Below are 26,445 nucleotides of genomic sequence, written 5' to 3'. Positions count from 1 at the left end.
TTCCCTTCTGCAACTGAGCATATCACAAAGGCCTCATAGCCATGACCTTATTGTGACAGTATTTACAACAGAGATGGTACCCCAGTATTACAGAAACATAAACATGACAAAAAGCAATGCAGTGATATTACCTGTAGTTCTAACCACATTAATGCAAAATGAAATCTTTCAGTAATCGGAGATGTCCATAGAGGTTAGGGAAATGCGATATTCAAAACAAATTAGTGATATTATTCCTATTAGCATATTCTAAAAGCTAATAGGCTAATTCTGGGTGAGGCATTATCTTTTATCTTAATCTAACTCACAGAATTGTGGGAATTGAAGATGCATGAATTATTTTTACAAATTCTGTCTGTTGTATTATGTGTTTTGGAGATTTTTCTGTGAATTTTAAAAATAAACTATTTATTTTGTCAGACTACAAAGGCTCATACATATCTACCAAAATTATATAATTGTTGATATAAATGATACAAGAGAGAAAAAATACAAAACACTTTACTTTCATTCTTTGACACATAATGATAATACAGCTCCAATGTAAGTTGGTTTTTTTCATGTAAATACAACTTTTATACTTAATTTTCAGATTATTTTGAAGAGGAGGTTGGTGTTTTGATTTGGCATAAAAAAATCATAGTGAGACCTCTTTTAATATTGATATTCATTCTGCTGCTGATTTGAATAGGAGCATAATATCCTAATCTATTCCTAGTGAAATCCATAATGGATAAAACATTAGATTTGGAAGAAAACAATTTTCTATGCACCCTTGGTTCTCTTGAAGGAACACTACACTATATTTCAAACATAATAAATACAGTAAACACATGAATTGCCATCTAGTAATGTTTCATTTCTTGGAAGTATGTTGGGTATCATTATCTATGGTTATATTTTTTTATCTAAAATGACAGGCAATGTCTTAGTGTAATTATAAATCTCCTGCTTTACACGTCATGTAGTATAGCAATAAAGGAAAATTTGGCAGAAAGTATTTTTGGGATTTTTTAATTCTAATATCATTCTAGATCAGGGGTTTCGAACTCACAGTGTCACATTGTTGTCACATGATGTATTGCAACTCCCCCGCCTTTGCTAAACTGGGGGTGGAGGGGGGCAACGTGTGACATATCCAGCCTACAGGCCGCAAGTTTGATACTTCTGTTCTGGATACTAATTCTATGATCCCAGATCAATCCCTCTAATCTATCTGCTATTTAACAAAGTATGTATTTACATTAATTTGGTTAACCTCTAACATGTTTAGGCGGCTTTCTATAAATAAAATTAAAATCAGCTAAAACCATCAAACATTGTTAATTAACAAACAACTACAACCAACCTACTGCTACCATTAAGAACATCTTATCCAATGTGTCCTAAAGAGGTCTGTCTCCATCATTGTTCCAAAAGACATAAAGGGGTATATTTGACCACACAGTAATGAATGTAAAATGTTCTGAAAACCTGAATTGTGTATATCAATCGTAGACTTTATTTATTATGGGATTCATAAAAAATACTTGCAAATGAAATAAATTCTATCAGTGAAAAAAGTAGAATTAATCCTCCCTCAACTGCAGCCCTATGTATGTCCACATTTAGAGAACAAACCCTACAGACTACAGAAGTAGAAGACATTTCCCAAATCCAGTATAGTTCTTTATAACTACGTCAGATTTATTCAGGTAGCTGGTAGCTATTTAAAATGTATATGCAATTCAGTCCAAAGTTATGGCTTTACATACTCTCCAAACAGAAGCACTTAAAATTCAACCTAAGAACTAAAAGTAGCATAAAAATTCTAAACCAAAAAGATTTTGGTAAAAAGATATATTTTAAATCCACACTAGATGGATTTAAAGAGTCCTTGGAAGCATTGTAAGTCAAGCAGGTAAGGAATCTAGTAGTAAAATATGAGATGAACAAATACAAGAATTTGTTACTTTTTTTCCAGCAAGAGGAAATGAAACTGACTCAGACAGATGTTATTAGATGGTAGGTTGGATACCTCAGAGATGGCATTGCCCCAAATGGCCTTAAGCCCAACACAAATTCAAATGATTTTATCCACAAAGAACTGCTCAAGCTGCTCACAATGGAGGCAAGATGTTTGCCGTATATTGTGCATAGCTCAAATAATATCAGTTATTAAATTAATATTGGTGAGCCGGTATAACCAAATGCAGAGAATGTAAGAATTTGAATCAGATAAGATACTTATACAGAGAATAACTGTAAGAATAAGGATACAGTTGGATACTATAAAAAAATCAGACATTAAAAATTGCTTAGAGTTGGAAATAAATATCCTACCTTCTCCAGTATAACACCAGGCTGATCTCCATAATTGCTTTCCATTTCTTTTCTACTGATATAAACAAGTGTCTCTCCAGTGTCTTTGCCATTTTCATATACCTTTTTAGAGAAACAGTTTTCATATGAAAATAATACATATTCATTATTTAAAAATCATGGCATATTATTTAGAATAACCACAAAAATTCATGTCTTCAACAGTCTTTCTCTACAGATTTCATTAGCTATATGGCATACGAAAGGCTCACCATACATAAAGAGATCACTTTTAAAATCATACTGTACTGTTACTAGCTTATAGCTTGTATTTGTTTTTTCCTTAGAGGAGTTGTTATTATTATTTCCAATATTGGTATGATATAGAAATGTTTTTCTGAAATTCTGGAACCATAGATTTGAATTTATTAACATTGTCATCAGTAAGTGTGAGTAATTTTCACTACATCAGTAATTTATTAAATTTATTCTTAAGGGGAAAAAAACAGTACTGGAATTGGTTTTGTTGTATTTGTTTAAATATCTGTAAGCCACCTTATGGGCACAAGTCCATACATGTAGTAAACAACCATATAATTATTGATTAAACATTGACAATTTTTATCTTAATATTGACATGTACAATATAACAATTATTATTATCTATCGTATGGCACATTTATATCACATTCCAATAAAAAACACAAGAGATAAAAATACAAAATATAAAATATTATCAATGCACATCTAACAATATAACAATGTTTTGTTGTATCATTACAGGAAGGCTCTCCTGCACACTTTGTTTCATTTATCAGCTATGTGAAAGAACAACTTCAAAGACACTTCGACTATTATTTATTTTATATATCAACTTAGTTATTATATATATATATATCTTGTGGAGTACATACATCTGTCCCTTGCTGCCACTGAATTGACCAACATGATTATTCTAACATCTATGTTCCAAGTACCAGAGAAGGATGGATGAAGAAGCAGAAGAGTGAAATCAGCTAAGGGTAATAGGGTCAGTCAAACTATCTTTACCCTTTCAGAAACAGTATGTTCTTGATACTGCAATATCTTAATAATGTTAAAAGCAGAAGGTGTCATTTTAGAATAAACATACTAGGACAAGGCTATAAAACTCTGGAAAACCACCAAATGGTAGTAAAAGCTTAGACGGTAACATTATATTGCTAACTAGGGCATTCAAAATCTTTGCCAGACCAATTCTTGAATACAGCTCATCTGCCTGAAATCCACACTGTATATTGGACATTAATATGATTGAGCGGGTCCAGAGCAGTGGTGGGTTGCCTCCAGTTTGCACCGGTTCTATAGAACTGGTAGTAAAACCGGCGGGAGGCTCCGCCCACCAACCCCAACATCATCAAAATGCTTCTGTGCTTGCACAGAAGAGTGTGTGTGCACGCGAGTGAAGCGAGCACACACACACATGCAGCCCCGTTGCGAACCGGTAGTAAAGGTAAGTAGAATTCCATCCCTGGTCCAGAGGTATTTCACGAGAAGAGTACCCCACTCCTCTACTCGCAATAGAATCCCTTATGCCACCAGGCTTCAAATTTGGGGCAGTCTGGAACTGCGCTGCCTGCAGTCTGATCTAAACATAGTACACAAAATTGTCTGCTCTGTCTTACCTGTCAACAACTTCTTCAGCTTCAACCTCAATAATACATGGGCAAACAATCGATACAAACAAAAGGTAAACCACTTCAAACTCAATTGCAGAAAATACGACTTTAGGAACCGAGTGGTCAACCCCTGGAATGCTCTACCTGACTCCGTTGTTACATCCTCAAACCCTCACAGCTTCAACCTTAAACTGTCTACCATGGACCTCACCCCATTCCTAAGAGGTCCATAAAGAGGGCGTGCATAAGCGCACCAGCATGCCTACAGTCCTACGGTCTCCATTTATTTGTATTCATTGCTTCGTTCATGTCCATGTTCATACTTATACCTGCTATTTTGTACATGTTTGAAAAACTAATAAATAAATAAATAAATAAATAAATAAATAAATAAATAAACAAACAAACAAACAAATAAATAAATAAATAAATAAATAAATAAATAAATAAAATGTAGTTTTGTATCCTTTGTATAGTAATCTTCATGTATACAAAGGAGACATTATTTAAAATGCTGTCAGCAATTTATTTCCACTGAATGACAAAATGTACATATTTCAGTGGGGACCAGTTTAGCTTTTGGTCCTGTTCAGACATCATGTTAAGCCAGTTCAGTACAAAGAAATGGCATGCTTGCTTCATGATATGATTGTTTCTATTGTCCTTTTCTGAGCCGCAATATTTTAATTTCTCTGAATTTTTTTTAAAATGTAGTCCCCAAAATTGACACAAAATTCTAGTAGTAGGAATTTGGATTCTTCGAAGCATGACTCAGTTGTGTCAGATTTGAGGCTCGCTGACAATTCTTTATATTACTAAAGTTATAAATTGGCTAGAAGCAGACTGGAATATAGGAGATATATGTTTTGCTACAGAGATAGGCCACAGAAAATAAGCTTTTGCAGAGGCAGGATCATTCATAATATTGCCATCCCTTATATGTGTACATGTTTGGACCAGTGCTATGCTTATATTTAGCATAGCCAGCATAACCAATATTTGGAGCTAATGAAATCTGAATTATAGTCCCAACTATGTTAGTACAAAACTGTAATATTCCATTAGCACAAGGCAAGATAAGGCTTATGGGTCGCCATTTTAATGACCCTGACAAACAAGTGAATGAAGACCAAGGTCATCTCCAAAGCAGCTCTGGTAGACACAGAGATTAAAGAGGTTATTACATTGATCATTTCAGCTATTCATACCTACATTCAACCTTCTTTCAGTCTGGAAGTGAACAATTCCTTTCTTTTGAAATTTTACTACTCTTTTCTTCTTTTTCTGGAATAAATCCAGAGGAAGCCCACAGGAAAGTAGAAACAAGAACTTATACGTATATGGGGAAATATAAGAAAAATATAACATCCATGAATTGTGATTTTGGTGGCGATTATCAGGTTATCTGTCTATGGTTCTAGGATTATGGTATTGGTTAGTGATCACTTATTTACTTTATTCTAATATCATTGTAGAAGTTTGTTTACTGTGTATATTTTACTATTATATTATTATCACAGATGTTTTAACTGTTAATTTTAAATAACCTATCATGAGTTGATAATGACTAGGCTTCGTACAGATTTAATAAATAAAAAAAATCTGATTAGCATTACAGAATATTTACACTTTGGAACCACACTCTCATTATATGTCTTGCATCTACTGTCAAACACTTCTATAACAGATTAGATTAGAACATTAGTGCTATGACTTATTATCTTTGAAAATACAAGAATACAATGGAATATCTCTACAGACTACTGCATTTCCAGTGCAGTTGCCAACTGGAAAAAAATAGTGAAAAGACAAATGGCAGCATTAGTTCTTCCACCACTACTAAACAGTTAAGTTCTGTTAAACTTCATAGTAGATTTTACACTAACAATTTCTTATTTCCTGTATTACTGCCAAAACAATTTCCGACTCAGGTTCAGAGAAGTGGAAATAGACACAGTAATACAAAAACAGAGGAGAATGATAGTGCTTAAGCTGAACTGATGCTTTACCCTTTCTTTTATATAAATCCTGGATTCCCTTAAAATATAAGATCTCAGACTAAACATACATGATGCATAAGAGATTTTGTACTTACTGCACAGAAATTAACCATCCTCATCTGCAGTCTGAGCAATTGCATACAACTTACCAATAAACAAGTTCCTTCTTGCTTATAAATTCAAAAGTGAACAAATAACTTGGAAAATTGCTGTTTTCGCCTTTTTGTTAAGTTCATTAAGTAACAATACCAGAGTGACTTAACACAAAACCAGATACTTGACTGCCCTCAGGCTTATATAGCATTTTAGGAAGAGGAACATGCAGATGCCTGGAGCATTGATCTGAAGCAGGTGTAGCAGAAGAGAAAATGAGCTGATAGAAGAGCATCAAAGGAAAAATATGCAACCAAAGTTTCTTGGCGGGAAGAACAGGATAGTCAGGGATATCCAAGCAAAGAAATAAATGAAGAAACCTCTGGAAAGATTTTGTCCAGGGTCTCCTCATATCTGGCTTCAACAGTCCATTGTTTTCTTCATTGGTTTCTAATCTAATTATGTCTATAACCTTATTACATATACTTTGTTTATTTCACATGCTGTTCATAACATTTCTGCATTTCTGAACATTTCCGTCAATTAGTCAATCAAATCCCTCAATGAGGACCAGTCTTCTTAGACTTAGCATTGTTGTTGCCATCTTTAAATTTATGTTAAATTGGTTTAATTTGTTTATATTATTTTAATATGTTATCTTATGTTGTTTTATTTACTTTTCATTATTGCAATTATTACAATTACTAAATTTTTATATTTTAGTATTTCTATAATTTTCACTAGTAATTGTCAAACTAGTAAATTGCATTTATATTTATCATGATTTTTAAAAATTGTTTATGTTTTATGTTGATGCAGCAGTATTGAAGGAAGGAAGTGAAAAAGTAAATTCAGTTGTCTGTAAAAGACATTTCTTTAAATTCTGTCTCATTCAAATATGAATGCACTGTCTTTAAATAGTTTTGTATTCTGATCCAAAAATGAAGTTTTCTTCTAACATAAAAGTATATTCCTCATTCTCCATTCAAAACTCCAGGTTATATTAGCATAATTATGTTAATCTTAGGAGAAAATAGGCAAATCAGAATGTCTGGAACGCAACTTTATTATATGTTCTCTGATTAACTTCAAAAGAGAATTAAGCTACATGGGCTATCACTGTTGTCTTCTAGGTTCACTTAACATACTTTAAAAAAAAATAAACATCCTAGTGGAATTATGGACATTGAAACATTGCTGATGGATAGAGTTGTAATAGCAGAAAAACTACTGCAAATGTGACGGCACAGTGCAGAATATGATCATACAGAGAAGATTTATTTATATTACAACTAATTTAATTGTTTCAGAACCTTCTAATACGTGAAGTGGTGATTACTTTGACAAGTTTGTGAGAGATTTGCTGAATACTTTAATTACATTGGTGCCAAATTTCAGAGAAACTTGGCTGAGGTATCCAAAGCACAATCTGTTTTTAAGTTTTGTGAAATCAGCTACTTGTTGTGGCCTAATAATACGGATAAAGCACTTGTAGCTGCAAAACTGATTGTCTGTTCTCTTAACCTATGACATAAGCAGAACTGTTGATTCTAGTTAGAAATAAGAAATAGAACTTGGTTTTTAAATAGAATAATTATGTTTTTTTCCTGTTTTGGTGGCCTCAATAGAAAATTAGTTAGGCTGAGTAGGCCACTAATTTGAACTAGTGTTCTTCTTCCATTTTCTTATCTTTAAAATCACAGGAGAGCAGCACAGGAACTATTTATTTATTTATGACATAATTATGGAAGAAGATGATAGAAAAATGAGAATGGAGGCATTGCAATCAATCACCAATTTGTGCATCTCCTTATGAGGACCAAGCCTGATGTGATGTCTTAGCACATAATATTTCCTTGGCTATTATTCAAGGATCCATCCAGCAGTTTTAAACCATTATTTAAATAAATAAATTCAGTTTATGCCTCTTTTATTATTATTTTTGATTTTGAAACAATTGCAATCATTGGCTTGTTGAAAATGTCAATCTTCCAGATTTAAAAAAACGCAAAGTAGCTGTAAGGATTTTTTTTCCCTAATAAAATATTGCAAATATAGTACCACATTTGTTTACTGTTTCCAATATACTGCCAAGATAGGAAAAGATAAATATTCCCTGGAATCAGGTTTGATTTATGATAGTGATATAGAAGTGGTTAGTTAGTTATGGTCCTCTTCTGGAATGTATCTCAAGCGGGAAACCAGTAATGGGCTTGTGTGTGTGTGTGTGTGTGTGTGTGTGTGTGTGTACACACACCTGTCTACAGCATGAGCATAGAATTAAAATAATCAAGATAAATTGTCAACTTGCTCTACAGGCAGTACTTCAAAGCAGTATGTCCATACTTCTTTACTATACTTAATCCACAATCCATGGATGGATACTCCTTTAATTACATTAATTTAATTATAAATTAACCAGCTAATTTACATTTTTAGTGTTGATAATTTTAATCAGTAGGTTTACTGCAAAGAATTATGATACACTTTGCTGTTGCATTATTGTTGTTACAGTATATGACATTCATAACTGCATCCATTAGGTGAAGAGCAGCCCTTACAGGTGTCAAGGTGGCTTTCAATAAATTTATAATGCCCACCTAATAAATGCTGGGTATCCCAAGCTAAAGCTAAAGTTTTCTAAAAACTAAAAAACTCTAAGAAAAAGAACAAACCCTTTTCTTAGAAAAATCAAAATTAAATCTTGGAAATTTGTGGGAAATTACTGAACAGATGCTTTTAAAAAAAACACAGGTGAAAAACACTACCCACCTTTAACTGCAGCCCTTGTGAAGGAAAAGTAGGGAGTTCTTTAATATGTTGGTAGACATAAGAAGCACATTGTTGCTGCTCAGCCTGTAACTGAGGGGCAAGTTTAGAAAGGTGACCTTTGTAGCTCTTGATGACTGCCTGCAATTCATCAATCAAGTTGTGCACCTGAAGGGTTAAATTATGAGAGCTGTTAGCAAGAGGCAATTGTTGATGTCACACCTATTAGAATTCTCATTACAAATCTGATTGAGATGTAATTTTAGTCTGACAGAAAATAAAGAATTTATGTCTCTGTCCTCTAAACCTCTACGTATTATGGAACAAAAGCCTTGATAAAAATGAGAAATAAATAAATAAAATATATGATTCTTAGTTAAAAATGAAAATGTTTTAATATTACCTGCAATCCTTATAAGTGTTTAGTTAATTTAAGTAAATCTTTTCAATAGCACTAAAGGCAACAATTTCCTACTTCTACACTTTCCTATTTCTACACTTCCCAACAAAGCACTTAAAGGAAGATAAAAAATAGTTTTTATGAGGATGGAAAACTGTAGACCCAAAGTCCGTCTCTGAGGGAGAGGGTAGTTCAAAACTGTGAAAAATAAATAAATTCATACTCACTATGATTACAGGAATTCAAAGCAAAGTGCATAGCCCTCTATTCTCTCCTTTTTCCCCAGAACAAAACTCATGTGAGATAGTAAGTTAATCAGTAAAGTTATACATTCCCTGCTTCACCATCTCCGCTACCAAAATCACTGGCTACACTATTTCTTCAAGTAGTAGAACAAGCATGTTGCTGTGCAAGATTACAAATTCAGTCGCTAATAATTCTAGCTTTCTTAGCTCAGAGGACAACCATTGGCATTGGTGAGTTCTGATAAACTAAGGGGCGGAGAAAAGGCAGTTGATTGGCCAGCTTCACAAAGCTTTGAATTGAATGGAAAGTGGCAATAATGCTACACAGAATGACCCTAAAATCTACCTTTGTATTAGAGGACAGAAAAGTAACTAAGGAAATTAATATATTTCTTGGATAATAAAGATATGAGGCCTTCCTTCTAATTTCTCTTACCTTGGAGAATCTAGTATGACACAGAGCCTTAAAGGTAAATCTGTTTCATTTTTACACAATCAGATAATAAACTCTTCTTCCTCCCTTTCCTGTCACCCTAGCCCTTAAATTCATTGTAAACAATAAGTAAATGGATCTAGATAGGGGAAGAAACAACAGGTTATACAATACATAAAATGTCTATGAAGATTCTCAGTACATACGTATATGTATCAGAGGTGGGTTTCAGCAGGTTCTGACCAGTTCTGGAGAACCAAAAGCAGAAATTTTGAGTAGTTTGGAGAACCGGTAGTAAAAATTCTGACTGTCCCCACCCCCATCTATTCTCTGCCTCCTGAGTCCCAGCTGATGAGGACGAAATGGGGATTTTGCAGTATCCTTCTCATGCCATGCCCACCAAGCCATGCCGTGCCCACCAAGCAATGCCATGTCCACCAAGCCACACCCACAGAACCCACAGAACTGGTAGTAAAAATGTTTGAAACCCACCACTGATATGTATATACAGTACATACACACACACACACACAAATAGGGAGGGAGGGAGGGAGGGAGGGAGGGAGGGAGGGAGAGAGAGAGAGAGAACCCTGCATATCAAATATATACATAAAATTGTAAGCCACCCAGTCACCTTATATGGGAGATGGATGGTATAAAAATTAATAAATAAATAAAATATAGTTCACTATCAAATTGATTCCACTCACCACCCCTCCAAAAAGGCAGATGCTACAATATATAAAGTGATTATTTACAGTACATATAATGTACACACAGTCACTCATGCCCTCGTCACCTCCCGCCTGGACTATTGTAATGCTCTCTACATGGGGCTCCCCTTGAGGAGCACACGGAGGCTCCAACTGGTGCAGAGTGCGGCCGCGCGGGTGGTTATGGGAGCAACATGGCGCTCCCATGTAACACCTCTCCTGCGCGAGCTGTACTGGCTCCTGGTGGTCTTCCGTGTGTGCTTCAAGGTTTTGGTTACCACCTTTAAAGCGCTCCATGGCTTAGGACCTGGTTATTTACGGGACTGCCTACTACCACAAATAGCCTCCCACCGGCCGGTACGCTTTCATAGAAAGGGGCTCCTCCGGGTGCCGTCAGCCAAGCAGTGTCGACTGGTGGCCCCCAGGGAGAGGGCCTTCTCTGTGGGGGCACCCACTATCTGGAACGAGCTCCCCCCGGAGATACGGAGGATCCCGGATCTGCGCACTTTCCGCCGTGCTCTTAAGAGCCTCTTATTCCAGCAAGCTGGCCTGGCCTAATTTTTCTCCCCTTTCTTTTAAATTTTAAATTGAAATTTAAATTTGTTTTAAATTTATTGGGATTTTAATTGTCGCGGGCTAAATTATTTAATTTGGTTTTAAATTGTTTTTAACTTTTGTATTTCTGTATTTTATCCTGTGCCTGTTCACCGAGTCCTTCGAGAGTAGGGCGGTATACAAATTTAATAAAACTAAACTAAAACTAAACAAACTAACATGACATATTCCTGCCCTGGCACAAAACATCACTGCCTTCATATTTACATCTATCAAGCGAAGCAAGTTAATCCCCTCCCAAAAAGCAATGGGAAATAGGAATAATAATTAGACATAGGAAAATATTTTGCAGATTACAATTAATTGATTTTGTAATGTAGCCATTGAACTGCATGGATGTTACTTTCCTTTCCTCCTCCCTATATTCCTTTGCATAAGATGTTGCCTAACTTTCAAGGCAGACTGCAATGGGGAAGGAAATTGCTTTTTCCACTTCAAGTGGCCAATAAAGTACAGTATGTACTAGTCTACCATTTCATTTTCTTTTAAATATGTATTTTATTCTCAGTTTTGGGAACTATATGGAAAGCATTGTATTGATGGCAATTAGGTAAATATGGCAGAAAAGAGAACAAATGCATTGTACATAGGTCTCCCTGGTTTCTAGCATTGAGGGTGAACGGCAAAGTTAGACAGACAGATGCAAAAATGTTTATGTTGTGAGATGGTAATATTAACACTAAATGAAATGGCTCATTTAGTCCTCCTTGTATGTTATAGTATGTGTCAACATGGTGTCTTTTAAACTAAAATATTGCTAAGTATTGATTTTCCTTATTTTGATATGCTGCAAAGAAATAAATAAGCAAAAAGTCCTCAAAAACGTCCACATTGTGAATCTTTTCCTGCCCCTGTAATAAAACCCATCCTTCTCATTCAACTACACTTTTGAAGACAAAACTTGACCTTTTCTGACCCCTGTATTTAAAGGTCTGTTCATAATTCAGTCTTCAATGTGTGTGTAGAGAAGCATCCATGTGGAAACATGGAAGCCTGTGAGATATGTAGCTTTCCCCTTTACACGTTATCTGACCCTATGAATCCTTTTCACAAAAGAAGGATTTATGTATGCATAATTTGGTGGGGGGGGGAAGGCCCAGTTTCGCTGTGCTTCAGAAAACACACACATTTTACTCTTCCTTCTCCAGGAAAACTCAGCGTGAATTTGAGTGGATGTATTGCAAGTGTTAGGATGAAAAGGAAGGTAGTTGCTAAGAAGACCATCTATCTTTTTTTCACTTGGTTGGATTAATTTTTTTTTCTTTAATGCAAATATGTAGTTTTCTGGCTTTTAGTGCTCATGGCCATGTAGAAGTGATGATTATCACTCTATCCAAGATAAGATGCTTTCGTTAGAATAGCAGCAAATTCATCTCTGTGGTTGGGTTTTAAAGGCCCAGTACATGGAATGTACTTGTACTTTTTATGCATCCATAATATGTTACAGCTATTCCAGCATCGAGGAATGCATGTACATAAATAAGGATATGGATTTGTTTGGCATGGAGATTGTCACTGGAAACAGAATTATAGTGATAAACCTACTCTGCTCTCTTTGAGTGTTGGCTATTCTGTAGTAGGCACTACAAAATACATAAGTCTTGACTTATGACCACATTTGTGTTTTCTTTTAATCAGATTTGATGCAATATTAGACCTAACAAGTACATCAAGTGCCTTGTAACGTCAACGACGCTATGGGCATACTCAGGATATGGACAATGTTTCATTTTCCTCCCTTCCTTCCTTCTCTTTCGCCTGCCTGCCTGCCTCCCTTTCTCTTTCGCTCTTTCTCAGACACAGAATACATTATTTTTATTATTAATAAAATAGATTACTACAAAAATAAAATATGATAATACATTGCCCTCTTGAAAGTATGTTCATGTTCTGGTTTGAATAAATTATACCTCTCTTGCCATATGATTCATTTGACTTCTTTAAGTATCACTCCATGATTATTATGCTAAGTCCTCACTGGGCACTTTATCTCATGATTGGTTGTGGTTCGTTTCTAAAAATTGTTATATATTCTAACTCTCAGTGATCCATTACCAAGTTCTCAAACAGAATACTCAGAATTATGAGCAAAAGATCAGACAGAAAAGATTTATGTACTACAGAAGCATTAGGTTCTAAGGAAGGGAATAAGAGGGTTACTAACCCAGTGGTGGGTTTCTACCAGTTCGTCCTGGTTCGGGCGAACTGGTAGCAGTGGTGGTGACAGGAAGGTTCTGAGCATGCGCAGAAGTGCCACGCACGAGCGAAGTAAGCGCACACAAGCGCACGCTCACAGTTCCAAACCGGTAGTGAAGGTAAGTGAAACCCACTACTGGACTAAGCCTATTTTACTTGAATAAAATTATTTTTTCTTCCAGCATGTCTTCTTCCATGAAATACAATATAATGAAGTGTGATCCTGACCTATTTTTTTATCAAAATATAGAATAAGTATATTGTACATAGTCTAGATTTGCTTGGGCATTTAAGGCAGCTTACAGATTGAACAAATGCATTAAAAATAAAATTTGTAAAATTAGCAAGCTATAAATGACACAGTTCACACAATGCCTTAAGACTAACCATGGCTTAAAAACACAACAGATATGATCATCCATCCCATTAGGTTAAAACTAACAAATCACATTACTGAGAGAAATGCAATAACTGTGCCAAACAACATTTCATTCAACTCATCTCCTCATAAGTTTGGGGGTTAGGCTTTTATTAGCAGGTGAATGAAGGGACTGACTTGTGGGCAACTACCACTATGACTCAGTGGGAAAATGAGAAATTCCAGGACTGCAGCTTCCTTGTATTTAGGCCTAGATTTTTTCTTTCTTTATTAATAAAATGTATTTGTTATTTGTTTACTAATCTACTCCTTATTTACTAAACTACTACTTTATTTATTAATCAAATTTATATGCTCTGCCCAGCTCACCCAAGGAAACTCTTGGCACAGCACAAAAAGTTTCTGGGCAAATAATACTTCGGATAAGACTCTCTGGCCTCTCCATTTTCTCTCTGGAACTTTCATGGAAAAAAGTGACAGATCTTTTGTATAGCTTTTCAGCCTGTCACAGATCTACTAATCATTAGAATAAATCATTTAATCAGGTCTGTTTCCATTTAATGATACCATTGTCGAGCTTGCATTTTGCTATCTTCTCTAGTAGCATCTCATAGATGATTTTGTTGTTTTGTTGAAGTCCAGTGCAGTCTTATAATAGAATAGAACTGATCAGTGCATCAACAAAGGCCAACCTGGTCTGGCAGAACTTGTTCTTGAAAAATACATGGTAGCTCCTGCAAAGCAATGCATTATTTTTCAAATTCTCCCAAATTGTTTAATCATATGTTTCAACATTGTGCAAGTTCCAATATCAAGCTAACCATTCTGTAATTGCCCAGGTCTTCTTTTTGTCTCCTTTTAAAGATGAGAATATTAGATTTTCTTCAATCCTATGGCACTATGCTCACTCATCTTCCAAGATTTTTCAAAAGTCCTAAGGCTTTAAGATGAATACATGAATTTTTACAAAACTCTTGGATATAACTAATCTAGTCAGTCATTCACAATGGCTGGGTATTCCCCTAGACATATTTTTTTTGCTTATCTTGGGTTATCAGTCTCACCTTGTGTCATTGTTTCTCCTTAAATCCATTTGAATAGTTTCCCTCCCAAGTCACTTGTTAGAATCCTTCTGTCATTTCCAAATAGTGTACCCACTCCTCCTTTTTTCTTCCTTTTAGTACTGACATAACCAAAAAGCCCCTTTTGTTGCCCTTAGTTTCCATCATTAGTCTAAGACTTTCAGGCTAAGTGCTTCAGCTTTTCTGACTTTCTTTTTGCAGATACTAGCTTTTATCTGTAATTCAATAATTGCAGGTATGCCTTCTGCTTGATTATACCCCTTTCCATTTTCTGTATAGGTCCCTTTTAATTCTTCATTCAGTGGAAAGCACTTCATGCAGCCACAGAAGTTACCTAAGCAGGTTCTTACTCCCTTTTTTCGTCATTGGAAAATTGTATCATTGAGCGGTTCCCAATCTTCCTATATTCCCTTTGACTGAAGGATTTCTGACAATGGGATCCTGTTTAATACTTCTCAAAATCTGTTGAAATTGGCTCTCCTGAAATCCAGTGTGCATATACAACTTTGCTCCAAATTAAATTTTAATTTTTAGTATTTTGAATCACAAAATGATGCGATCACTCTCTCCCAAAGCTCCTAATGATATTTACCTTTTTGACTAGCTACTTAAAATCAGAGTTGGTCTACCTATTTTCTTCTTAAGTCTTGTGGAAAATTAAACAGTAAGCAACAGTAACCACTAAGGAGTAGTTTTGATCTTATAGTCAAATTGTTTTTCAGATATTGAAGTTTACTGTTATTACTGCTTTCTTCTGTGAAATTTCTGTGATCTAGTTGTGCACATTAAGGAAGATAGAAGCCTTAACATTTAAGTTTGCAGAAACCCCCCCCACACACACACACACAAATCAGTATTTATGTTTTGATTCTCACCACCCATTGGAACACAAAATGGGAATGATTAGACCCCTACACAACTGGCCTGAATTGCCTACCAATAAAGAGGGAAAAAGGAAAAGAACTAAAACATGTCGAGGGATCCCTCAGAAGTTGTGATTATCCTAACTGGACCTTTATTAAATCCAGAAAAAGATCAAACAGGCCCTCCTCCATTACAGACAAAGAAGAGATCAACAAACATAGCAACATTATCATTCCATACGTTGCAGGAATATCTGAAAAGCTCAAGAGAATTTTCAACCAATACAACATACATACATGTACACTTTAAACCCAAGAATACATTAAGGCAGAAGCTTGTCCACCTCAAGGATAAAGCACCCAGACAAAAACTGAGCAATGCAATATATGCAATTCAATGCAGTGAGACATGTGCAGATCTGTACATTGGTGAAACAAAACAACCACTTCACAAGTACATAGCACAACATAGGAGATCAAACCCATCAGGACAAGATTCAGCTGTCCATCTGCATTTGAAAGACAAAGTCAGTCTTTTGGAGGCAGCAAATTCTACATTTTGGATAGAGAGGATCATTGATATGAAAAGGTAAAAGAGTCCATTTATGTTAACACTGAAAAGCCCTCTCTCAACAGAGTGGGAGGGATCTGACACCATCTATCTCCCATCTACAAAGCAGCTCTTGCAGCAATGCCAAGAAGATTCCACAACCAATTGCACCCTGAGGGCAAAGATAAACCCCAAGTGGCCTCAAGAGCTCTCACAGAGAGAACTAGGGGACCAGATGACTACAAAGAAATACAAACCTTTCATTCTCCCCCCCCCCATCAGAATCTATCCTTCAATCCACCACCACCCAGTCTCAATTGTCAGTACCTATCCACCATCCCTCATCACAACTGATGAAGTTTCTTGGATGAAAAACAAAATGTTTTGTTCTTCTTCCTCAAGGAAAAAACAATCCAGCTCCCTTTTGAAAAAGCACTTTTGAGACAACTATGACCTGGATGACTGAAAATCTCCACAGACTTTTATGTTTGAATTACAAATCTGATCAAAATGATTCTAGGTTTCTGGGTATTCCTAGGGCAGCAAACACAGATATTTCAATATCTTTATTTGTCAGGCTCAAATCAGAGCTCAGGCCATTAATTTTAGAAATCAAATAAGTACTGTAGTCAAATCATTGTTCCAGTTTTCTTTGACATTCCTTTGATCCTTAAATTATTTCCCCTGTTACAATCCTATAAATCTGCCAACTCAATCTTTATTTCAGAAATATTCTTTTGAGTCTTGCTTGTCTCTAAAGTATTACCTGTGGCCATATTACAAGCTTTGCTGGCTACCTGAGCTATATCTGCTATTTGTCATGACATTTCCTTAAATTGTTTACTCATACGTACCTGCCCAGTCTTTAGTTACTCCCACCATGTGTTTATATCATACTGTCTTCAATTCTTTTTGCAGTTGTTTTTTATTTGTCCAATTATGTCCATAACAGATGTCTGTCCATGCCTATGAGGAGTGCTTTCTTCCTTCATTGTGTTTTCTTTGTTGCTAAGATGCCTCTAAAACCTTCTCCAGGTCTTCCAAATAAGCTTTAATTTGCTTTAATTTTCTTTATGCAGCATCTCCTTCCTTAATAGTCTGCTTAAATTATCTTACTACTTGATAAAATATTTAGTAAGATAAACCAACTATATTAGAAAAAATAGCTAGGTAGGGGGGAAATCAGAGAGCTCAGCACACCATCTTTATCAGTGGCTAGCCACAAACTTCTGCCCATCCTTCACATAAAATGCCTTTTCTCTCCTTTTATCTGTCTTATTCCTTTTAAATAAATCATACCTTTCTATGTTTGCATTTCCATTTATGACTTTCATTCTATTAAGTTTTAGTAACGCCTACTGAATTATATTCAAATTCATTCATTAAGACTTTGATTTCTTCCCACTGTTTCCCCACACTCTGCAAATTTGAGAATCATTAGAATCCTTGGGTCACATAATTTAATATTCTTTCCTTCTAGACAACCTGCATTTGCCTCCCAATCCTGTCCCAGTACTTGGCATCATGCCATCAAAGCACCTTCCCAAAACATTCTTCCTGGCTCTCAGGAGACTTCTATTATTCATTTGCAATGTTCTTCTCCCTCTTCCTCGGCCATATCCTTCAACAAGAACACTGAAGAAAACACAACTTTTGTCCCCAGCTCTTTCACCCTCCTTCATTAATGCCTTGCAACATCTACATGATTCCATCATGTTATATCATTTGTTCCCATCGTTATGTCATTTGATGAGGAGAAGGGATGATTGTTAGAGTGCATAAAGCATCTTAGAAATCTTTTCTTCATATCTTGAATCTTTGCCCCAGGAAGACAGACATTTCTCTTGGTAAACTATCCAACTGAATGATTACTACTTTGCTCTCCTGCTCTCAGTAGGGAGTCTCTGATCACCACTACCTATTATTTGTTCCCCTTCAGGACAGAGGCAGCAATATTTACCTTTTCAGAGTTGTAGAGTCTTCTTCCTTACTTCCTGACATTTGTGGCAATGGTTTTAATCTAGGGGGTAATCAGAAGGGAGGCCCTGGAATCAATTCTGAAGGTTCAGAAAATAAGGGTTCTTTTATTTATAGACAGAGTCTTTATGTCACATCTCTCCATGTCTCGATTCCTTCCATTTTTATTTTATCTTCTGGAAGGCTTCTTGGTGTCATTTTCCCAGACATACTTTCTGTTTTAAATTGAAATATTTCTTATCTTCCCTCAAAATTTGAGAGGGGGCCTTTAGTCAGGAGGCCAACCAGCCTGTCACATGTGGAGTCGCATCATCTTTAGGAAGCAAAATTAAAATGGCAAATCCCCTGTGGAGAGAGGGGAGAAGTTCTCTAGGTCCCTGTTCCTCTGATGAACAATAATCCGCAAAGAAAATTCTTCTCCCTAGACGACCTTACCAGATGTGTGGTGAATCTTCCTGTTCTCTTGTCTATGAAGGTTCTCAGTCATCTCCCTGTTCTATTCCTTTAGTTAATTTATTCTTTGAAAGCTGCCTTTCTTATATGTCTTCTGAAGCTGCATCACCTAGATCAGCTAAAAACAAAGTTCCAGTCTGACATAGTAGGCAGTCAGCAGCTTTCAAGAAATAATTGGAGGAATCAATCAGCACTGCATTGGAAACAATCAGTGGAACCTAATCTACAGTCTCCACCCCTCTGCCCAGGTCTTTCTCTTCCTCTTACAGAGCATCTCTCCCTTCTTCTCACAGAGAAGAAAAACTTTTGCTAAATTCACTTATCTGTTTGCTTATCAGTACTACTACTTTTTCATCTGGAGACATTTCAGCTGGCCACTTCTGGTTATTTCTGTACTTAGGAATACCATTCATCTTAGATTTATCTGTCCCCTGCTTTGACTCTATTTCAAAGGACCTTCAAAACCTGGCTTTACTGTCAAGTTTTGACTGCATTGAGTGGAAGGTCCTCTGCATTTATTTTGGCTTGTAAAATTGCTTTTTCCTGGACATTTCCCATTTGTATCTTATTGGTATTATATTTATGCTTTTTATTTTATGCAACATGCATTAATTAAAGAATTGGGAAGCCTCTTAAATTTAATGAAATAAATAAAATAAATTACTTCTATTTATAACCTTATAAAATATATATTTATTAATAATCATATATATGATTATTAAGAGAAGAAGAGCCGAGGTGGCTCATTGGTTAGAGTGCAGTACTGCAGGCTACTTCAGCTGACTGCTAACTGCAGTTCAGCAGTTCAAATCTCACTAGGCTCAGGGTTGACCTAGCCTTCCATCCTTCCAAGGTCGGTAAAATGAGGACCCAGATTGTTGGGGGCAATATGCTGACTCTGAAACTGCTTAGAGAGGGCTGTAAAAGCACTATGAAGTGGTATATAAGTGCTAGTACTATATGAGAATAAAGTAACAGATTTTTTTTTTAAAGCAATTTGGCATTTTTTCTAAAAATACCAAAATACAGGACAATACTTTTCCAGGTTTTTCTCACTAAAGCGAAGCTCGTAATACAAAGAAGCATAAATTGTATTTCTTATTGGGGTGACTAATATAATTGTTAATAAAAACTATTATTTCCTTGCTATTTATGGCTGCAAAACCTGGACTTTGAAAAAGACAGTTAGGAGAAGAGTGGATGCCTTTGAACTATGGTGCTGGAGAGGTAACTATTATGTGTCCTATGGACTGCAAAAACAACAAGTCCTAGACCGAACCTCCCCAAAAATATCACTTGAAGCCAAAACTGCCAAACAGATGCTGTCATACTTTGGTCATGTCATGGGAGCTAACCCACTTGAAAAGTCAACCATGCTGGGAGTGATCAGCAGAAAAAGGACAAGGGCCAAGTCGCCCTAGCACCCTCTGGCTGCACACTATAAAGGATGACATTGAGATAACCATGGTGGATCTGAAGAAGGTGGTGCGAGACAGAGGGGCATGGAGAATGCTGACCCATAGAATGGCTGATGGTCGGATACAATTGAATGACTGACGACAACAATGATTATTTCCAAAATAAAATAACATGCTTAGCTAGAAGTTTTTAAAAACATATACAGTATGTACATCTAGTTCATTCCACCTTCCTAGACTGATGCGCAAGCTTCTTTTGAGGAGTAGTTGCTACTGAAAGAGAAATCTGTATGACTAAATTTGAATGGCAGCTTAATGTGAAAATGTTCATCATGGTTCATCTTCAAGATCATGCAGAACATGTTTTAGATCTACTAACCTTTCATAAAATACCTACCCAGATACTTATCAGAGGGCATCCCCATAAAGAAATAGAAAACAAACCAGGGGGATACTCTATAGTTATTGTATCCCAATGTACCCTGTATGAAATATATTAATTAATTAATTGTGGACTTCTAAGAAAAAAATGATTAGTACATTGTTGAAGATCAAAATAGCAGGAAAAAGGTAGTTATTAATAGCACCATAGCATTAGTAACATTTCCTAATCTTCTCTCTGAGAGAATAAGCTAGGCTACTCTGTAAATCTGCATGAAGATAATGTTCCACTTTACTTTATAGCAATTTTGCATTATTTCATTTGTAGAATATGCTGTCAAGTTCACAGCATGAAGCTTTGCAAAGAAAACCTTGATTTAATAGTTTTGCATTACAATATTTCCTGAAGAATCTTATGATTAGCACACTATGTCTTGACACTGTAAACTGCAGCTTTTCTATGGAAATACGAATTTAGTTAACATTTCCTTTAGTATTACAGTAATAAATGAAAGCAAAAAGGAAGGAACCAAAACTATTAAATGTAGTTATTTAAAATACTGTAATTTGTTATACAGTTTTGATGAGTTTATTCAGTGTGAATTGTTAGGGACAATTTTTATAACCTTTTAAAATATTCAAATGTATGAAACAAGCCTAAAGTACACTGAGCAGAATTGTTTTTTCAAAGCAGCCTTTTCCTTACATTTAAAATCCTCATAGGTACAAGTAATAATCAATGTACAACACAATTGGAACCAGAATTTCCCTTGCTAAGCAAGACAGTTGTTAAGTAAACTATGCATGATTTAACAACCTTTTGTGCCACAGTTGTTAAGCAAATCACTGCAGTTGTTAAGTGAATCATGCGGTCATTAAGCAAGTCTGGCTTACCCCATTGACTTTGCTTGTTGGAAGCCTGCTAGGAAAGTTGCAAATAGTGGTCATATGATCCCAAGGTTCTGCAACCAGTGTAAATACATGCCGATTGCCAAACACCTGAATTTTGATTAAGTGACTGTGGGGATGTTGTAAGGACAAGGATCAGCCATTAGTCATTTTTTTTCAAAGTTGTTGTAACTTTGAATGGTTGTTAAATGAATGATTGTAAGTCAAGGACTACCTGTATCCACAATTTTTCAGTCCATTCCTACACTTTGACTACAGCTATTTTGTTCTTATACTGACAACATCCATAGGCAGCTGAGCTGGTTTTCTTCTGACGTGGCTGTCCAAAATCTCAAACAGCAAAGCTTGTTCCACAGTTGAATATAGAGGTGGGCAATTTCCCTTTTTGTGGAAATGCTTTCCTCCATGAGTTCCTACTTTGGCTGCACTGAATCCGGAGTGTCAATCTTTGCAGTTGGCTTTAAAGCCTTTTACAAACAGTCCTGTTTCCTTTCCCCCAATCACTATAAATCAATATGGCAACTGGAGAGGAGAGGAGGTGCTTCCAATTTTTGCAGATTGTTACAATGGTGAAATGTAAAATTTGTTGCTACCGGTTCTGTGGGCGTGGCTTGGTGGTGGTGATAATGTGACTGGGCATGGCCAACTTTTTTTTTTAACTTTTAAAAGCATTTTTTCTACAGCCTCCTCAGCTGAAGAAGTTGCAGGAAAAAATGCTTTTAAAAGCCTCTGACAATCAGGCAACTCAGCTGGGATTGTCAGAGACTTTTAAAAGCATTTTTTCTACAACCTCCTCAGCTGAGGAGGTTGTAGAAAAAAATGCTTTTAAAAGCCTCTGACGATCCCAGCTGAGCCATGCAATCATCAGAGGCTTTTTTTTTTACTTTTAAAAGCATTTTTTCGGCTGAAGATGTTGTAGAAAAAATGGTTTTAAAAGTTAAAAAAAAAGCCTCTGATGATTGCGCTGCTCAGCTGGGCATGGGGGGGGGGCGCGCAGGGATTTTTGCTACCGGTTCTCCAAACCACCCGCCACCATCGCTACCGGATCGGGCGATCCGATCCGAACCAGGAGCATTTCACCCTTGGATTGTTATTTGTCTGTTTGAAAATGCAGCGGTCACCACTGATGATTCTCACGTGATTTCAGTTAATAATCGTAAACTGCTGCAACAGCATTTGTGATAATGGCTTCATGGAAAATGGCAAATGCAAATATTGCCTGCCTCAATAAAGACATAATTTCCAAATCAGAAGAAGCACTGGTCAGATCCCATCTCAAATTCTGTCTGTTTTTTTGTTTTTTTGTTTGGAGTGGGGGAGGAGGGTTATATTTTTTAAAAGTTTCAAAGAAACTGGAACAGCTGCGGAGAAAGACAATGAAGATGAGTAAAGGACTGCAAATTAAGTCTTTCAAGAAGTGACTGACACAATGGATGGATGGATGGATGCATGGATGGATGCATGGATGCATGGATGGAAAGACAGACAAACAGATTTTACACTTTTATGCTTTGCATTCAAAAAGTCCAGGTTCACTTTTTTGCATATTCAGGTGCTGCTGTTGGTAATATGAATGAAACCCTGTTGCCAGTCAGTGTAAATAATATTGCAATAATCTTACTGTAAGATAGGCTCCTATGTTTTTGATATTGTTTTCTTAATGTCTGCCTGTCAGACTTTCAAGGTAGATCAGATCAGGAACTAGAACTCACGAAGGCTAGAATTGTATTTTATTTACAAGTCTGGTGGTGTCTTTTATGTCTCTCCTGGGACTTGCAGGGGAAGGGCTAGGGTGAAGTTCCCTGTACCTCTCTGAACTTAACATATTTTAATAGAAGAGAATATATGTAACTCAAGGAAAACACTTGAGAATAGCATGTTAAATCTAAAAAAAAATCATTTAAAAATGTTTTTTACTTACTTTGTGTTGTTCTAAGAGTATTTCTTGCTTCTTCATCGATAAAATGCTCTTGTCTGTTATCTTCTCTTTCTGGCCATCAGTGGCAAAATCCAGCTAAAATATAATTTTACAAATAATTTTCCATCAACTTTATTGAACCACATTCCACATTTCTACATAATTTTCCTACATAAAGTAAAAGAAAATCCTGACTTCAAATTCTGTTGTTTGAGGCTATATGAAAATTTAATAAGTGAACTCTCAGATATATTCTTACATATGATTGATATGCTTCACAAAATGTACAGATTGACTAGGCCTACAAGAGTTTAATCTTTCTATGCATGCCTTTGAAAAACCATATGTAGATGCCTGGATATCTAGTGTAACATAGGCACTTACTAATATTTTCAAATTGGAAAAACATTATAGTGTTAATAGTAGCATTTCCAGATATTACGATCTAAAGAAGACAAGTCTCTTTTCTTCCTTTTTAAGACTCCATCCTCCCATCTTCTATGCATTTAGTTTTACTATTCTTTGCTAAAAGTTATACGTAATTGATCACTCATTAGAACCATGAAACCATCACTCATGAAACCATTATCTATCATTTCATGCAATATTATATCTAATATAACCATAAGAAACACAAGAATATAATATCTAATATTACCGCAAGAAATACAAGAAACCTAGTATTATACACAGACAACATATAGTCAGTCCAATTGAATAAATACGCCTCATATGCTTCTGTTTCATAAGGTCCCTTAAAAGGATTGGAAATATTTTCTACAGTAACATATATACGATTGCAGATTGATTACTTCAAAGCCATAGCTTATACAATTATCTTCTAGTATCACTTTTAGTTTTGCAAAAATGCCTAACAATGATCAGCTGTTATCATTCATAATTAGATTGATAGATCTTTAAAACTGTTTCTGCTTTAATTCAAATGTTTACAAAAGAGTGTAAATTCTGAATAGAGAAAATATATTTAATTTTTTAATCAATAGGATTTAAGTAATCTTATGTTTAGAATTTCAGTCAGTGTTACTAGAACTGTAATTTTTTTTATCGATTTCAGGGAGACAGCAGAGGACGGGAGCCTGGCCTGCTATAGTCCATGGGGTTGTGAAGAGTTGGACATGACAGTGACTGAAGAACAACTGTTTATACTACTGGGAAACTCAACTATTTTTTAAAGAATTTTTAAATAGCTCAAGACAATGAACATACCTAATACTCCATCCTCCTCCTATTTTCACCACAAAAGTCCTGTTGTTAGACTGAGAGAGACTGACTGGCCCAAGGTTGCCCAGCTGGTTTTCCTGTCTAAGAACTAGACAGGACTAGAGCATAACTTAAGTCAGCATCTTATAATCACTATACCAAACTTATTCTCTACCATGTATACATGAATGCTATATTTATAACTATTAAAACTACAGTACATAACTCCTTGCATTTTAAACTGAATGCTTTGATACCAAAACTCAAATTGTAAGGTATGAATGGATTGCTAGATATTCCACAAATACAACTCCAAGAATTTTGGATAACAGTATGATACAAAAGAAACACACAATCTCACCCTCACTACAATGTGGCTAATTCCACATTCCAATTCTAATTTATGTATTTTCCACTGAATGCCACTGAACTTAAAATTGGATTGGATTCTTCCTAATATGCTAATTAATTTAAAACATCCATAAAGACAATCACGTAGCATACAACTTCTATGTAATTTAAATAATCCTGAACAATGTTTTACAAGGAGATCACTACATTTCAGTTTAAATACTGTGATAATCAGTTTCTATAGGTATTGATTGAATTTCCCAGTAGCTTGTTGCAAAGCAAAAGAGTGGGACAAATTGCTTATTTTATATACAAAACATGGTGATAAAAGGCTAGCTGCAGGTATTTTCTGGAAAGTGCATTTTAATAAGGATCTATTCAATACAGGAACAAATGGAGTAAAAGACGTTTGCATTATCAAGTTTGGTGGAAAGCTCTGTCTCTTTATAACAACAAAATCAATCATTTATCCAGACTGTGGGGAGTCAAAGTTAGTTGCTGAAAAGAGATCCATATATAAAACAAGTCAATAACTCATTGTGTGTTATTGTTGGACTGAAGAAGCCTGCTTTCAAAACGCTGGTCCTGCTTCTCTCCAAATGAATGTCTCTGTATTCAGAGTGTGGGAGGGAAGCTTTTTGTTACTGGCAGTTCTCTACTGCCCTTTACTTCGATATAAGAAAGAGATGTTGCTCTTCAGTGTCCCTGGAAGTTTGTGCCTTAAATAATACATCACTTAGTGTTATACATATTAAAGGAAATGCCTTGTTCTCCTACATTAAGTTTGTGTTCTAAATTTTGCTGTTTACCTTCCTTAGAGAGATGACGTTCATATAGGTTTATATATCAAATCACAATTTTTGAAATTGCAAGACCGTTTTAATTAGAGCATAATACCTTCCAATATCAAGATTTGAAGACCTAGATTTTAAATATTTACTCAAAGTCATCAAAAGAGTTCAGTTGCTGGCAAATTGTGTTCATTCACCTTTTCAAACACATAACATGAGCGCATGTCTTTCTGCTTCGCTCCCTCTTGGATAAGTTTTCCACTGTTTATTCAGGAGAGGAAGGTTTTAGAAGATGAAACCACAGAGGAAACCACAGAGGAAGGTTTTTGAAGATGAAAGTTGTAAAAAGATGAGAAAGACAGCGTCTACTAAAAAGTTCTCTTTTTATACCGATATTAAGAATACAACTTTTCTAATGTGCTTTAGCTCAGGTTGTTCTTTATCTCTGCTTCAATCCTCTGTTTCTAATTTGTTTTCAAGTCACCAGATTTATTGTATTTGTGTACCCTTCCATTTAATCCAATTGAGTGTAGGCCTCCTCAGTTTTTTACACACATCTGTTTAAGATTTTCAGAAATTATATTGCATCACACAGAACATTATGGAAGTTGTCACCAGTTAGATGACAGTGTGAGTAACTGATATTTATGACATTAAATCTTGTCAAGAACATGGTACCAAAAAGGGATACAAGTAAATCAACAATTTTCAGAAAAATTCTTTTAGACT

The 26,445-nt window shown here is 35.6% G+C and overlaps 1 protein-coding gene across 1 annotated transcript in view; it reads right to left on the bottom strand.

Annotated features, from left to right (window-relative positions):
• DCDC1 (doublecortin domain containing 1) overlaps positions 1–26,445 on the bottom strand; it is a 274,909-nt gene that overhangs the window by 155,641 nt on the left and 92,823 nt on the right. The window contains exons 10-12 of the mRNA XM_070935237.1: positions 23,357–23,449; positions 8,825–8,989; positions 2,323–2,424 (exon numbers count right to left, since the gene is read on the bottom strand). Of these exons, the coding sequence (XP_070791338.1) occupies positions 2,323–2,424; positions 8,825–8,989; positions 23,357–23,449 (360 nt within the window). The remainder of the gene's footprint in view (positions 1–2,322; positions 2,425–8,824; positions 8,990–23,356; positions 23,450–26,445) is intronic.

Source organism: Pituophis catenifer, unplaced genomic scaffold (assembly GCF_029215685.1).
Source record: "Pituophis catenifer annectens isolate HBS135680 unplaced genomic scaffold, rPitCat1.0.hap2 SCAF_1, whole genome shotgun sequence".
NCBI lineage: Eukaryota > Metazoa > Chordata > Lepidosauria > Squamata > Colubridae > Pituophis > Pituophis catenifer.
This window is presented reverse-complemented; position numbering and strand designations above follow the sequence as displayed.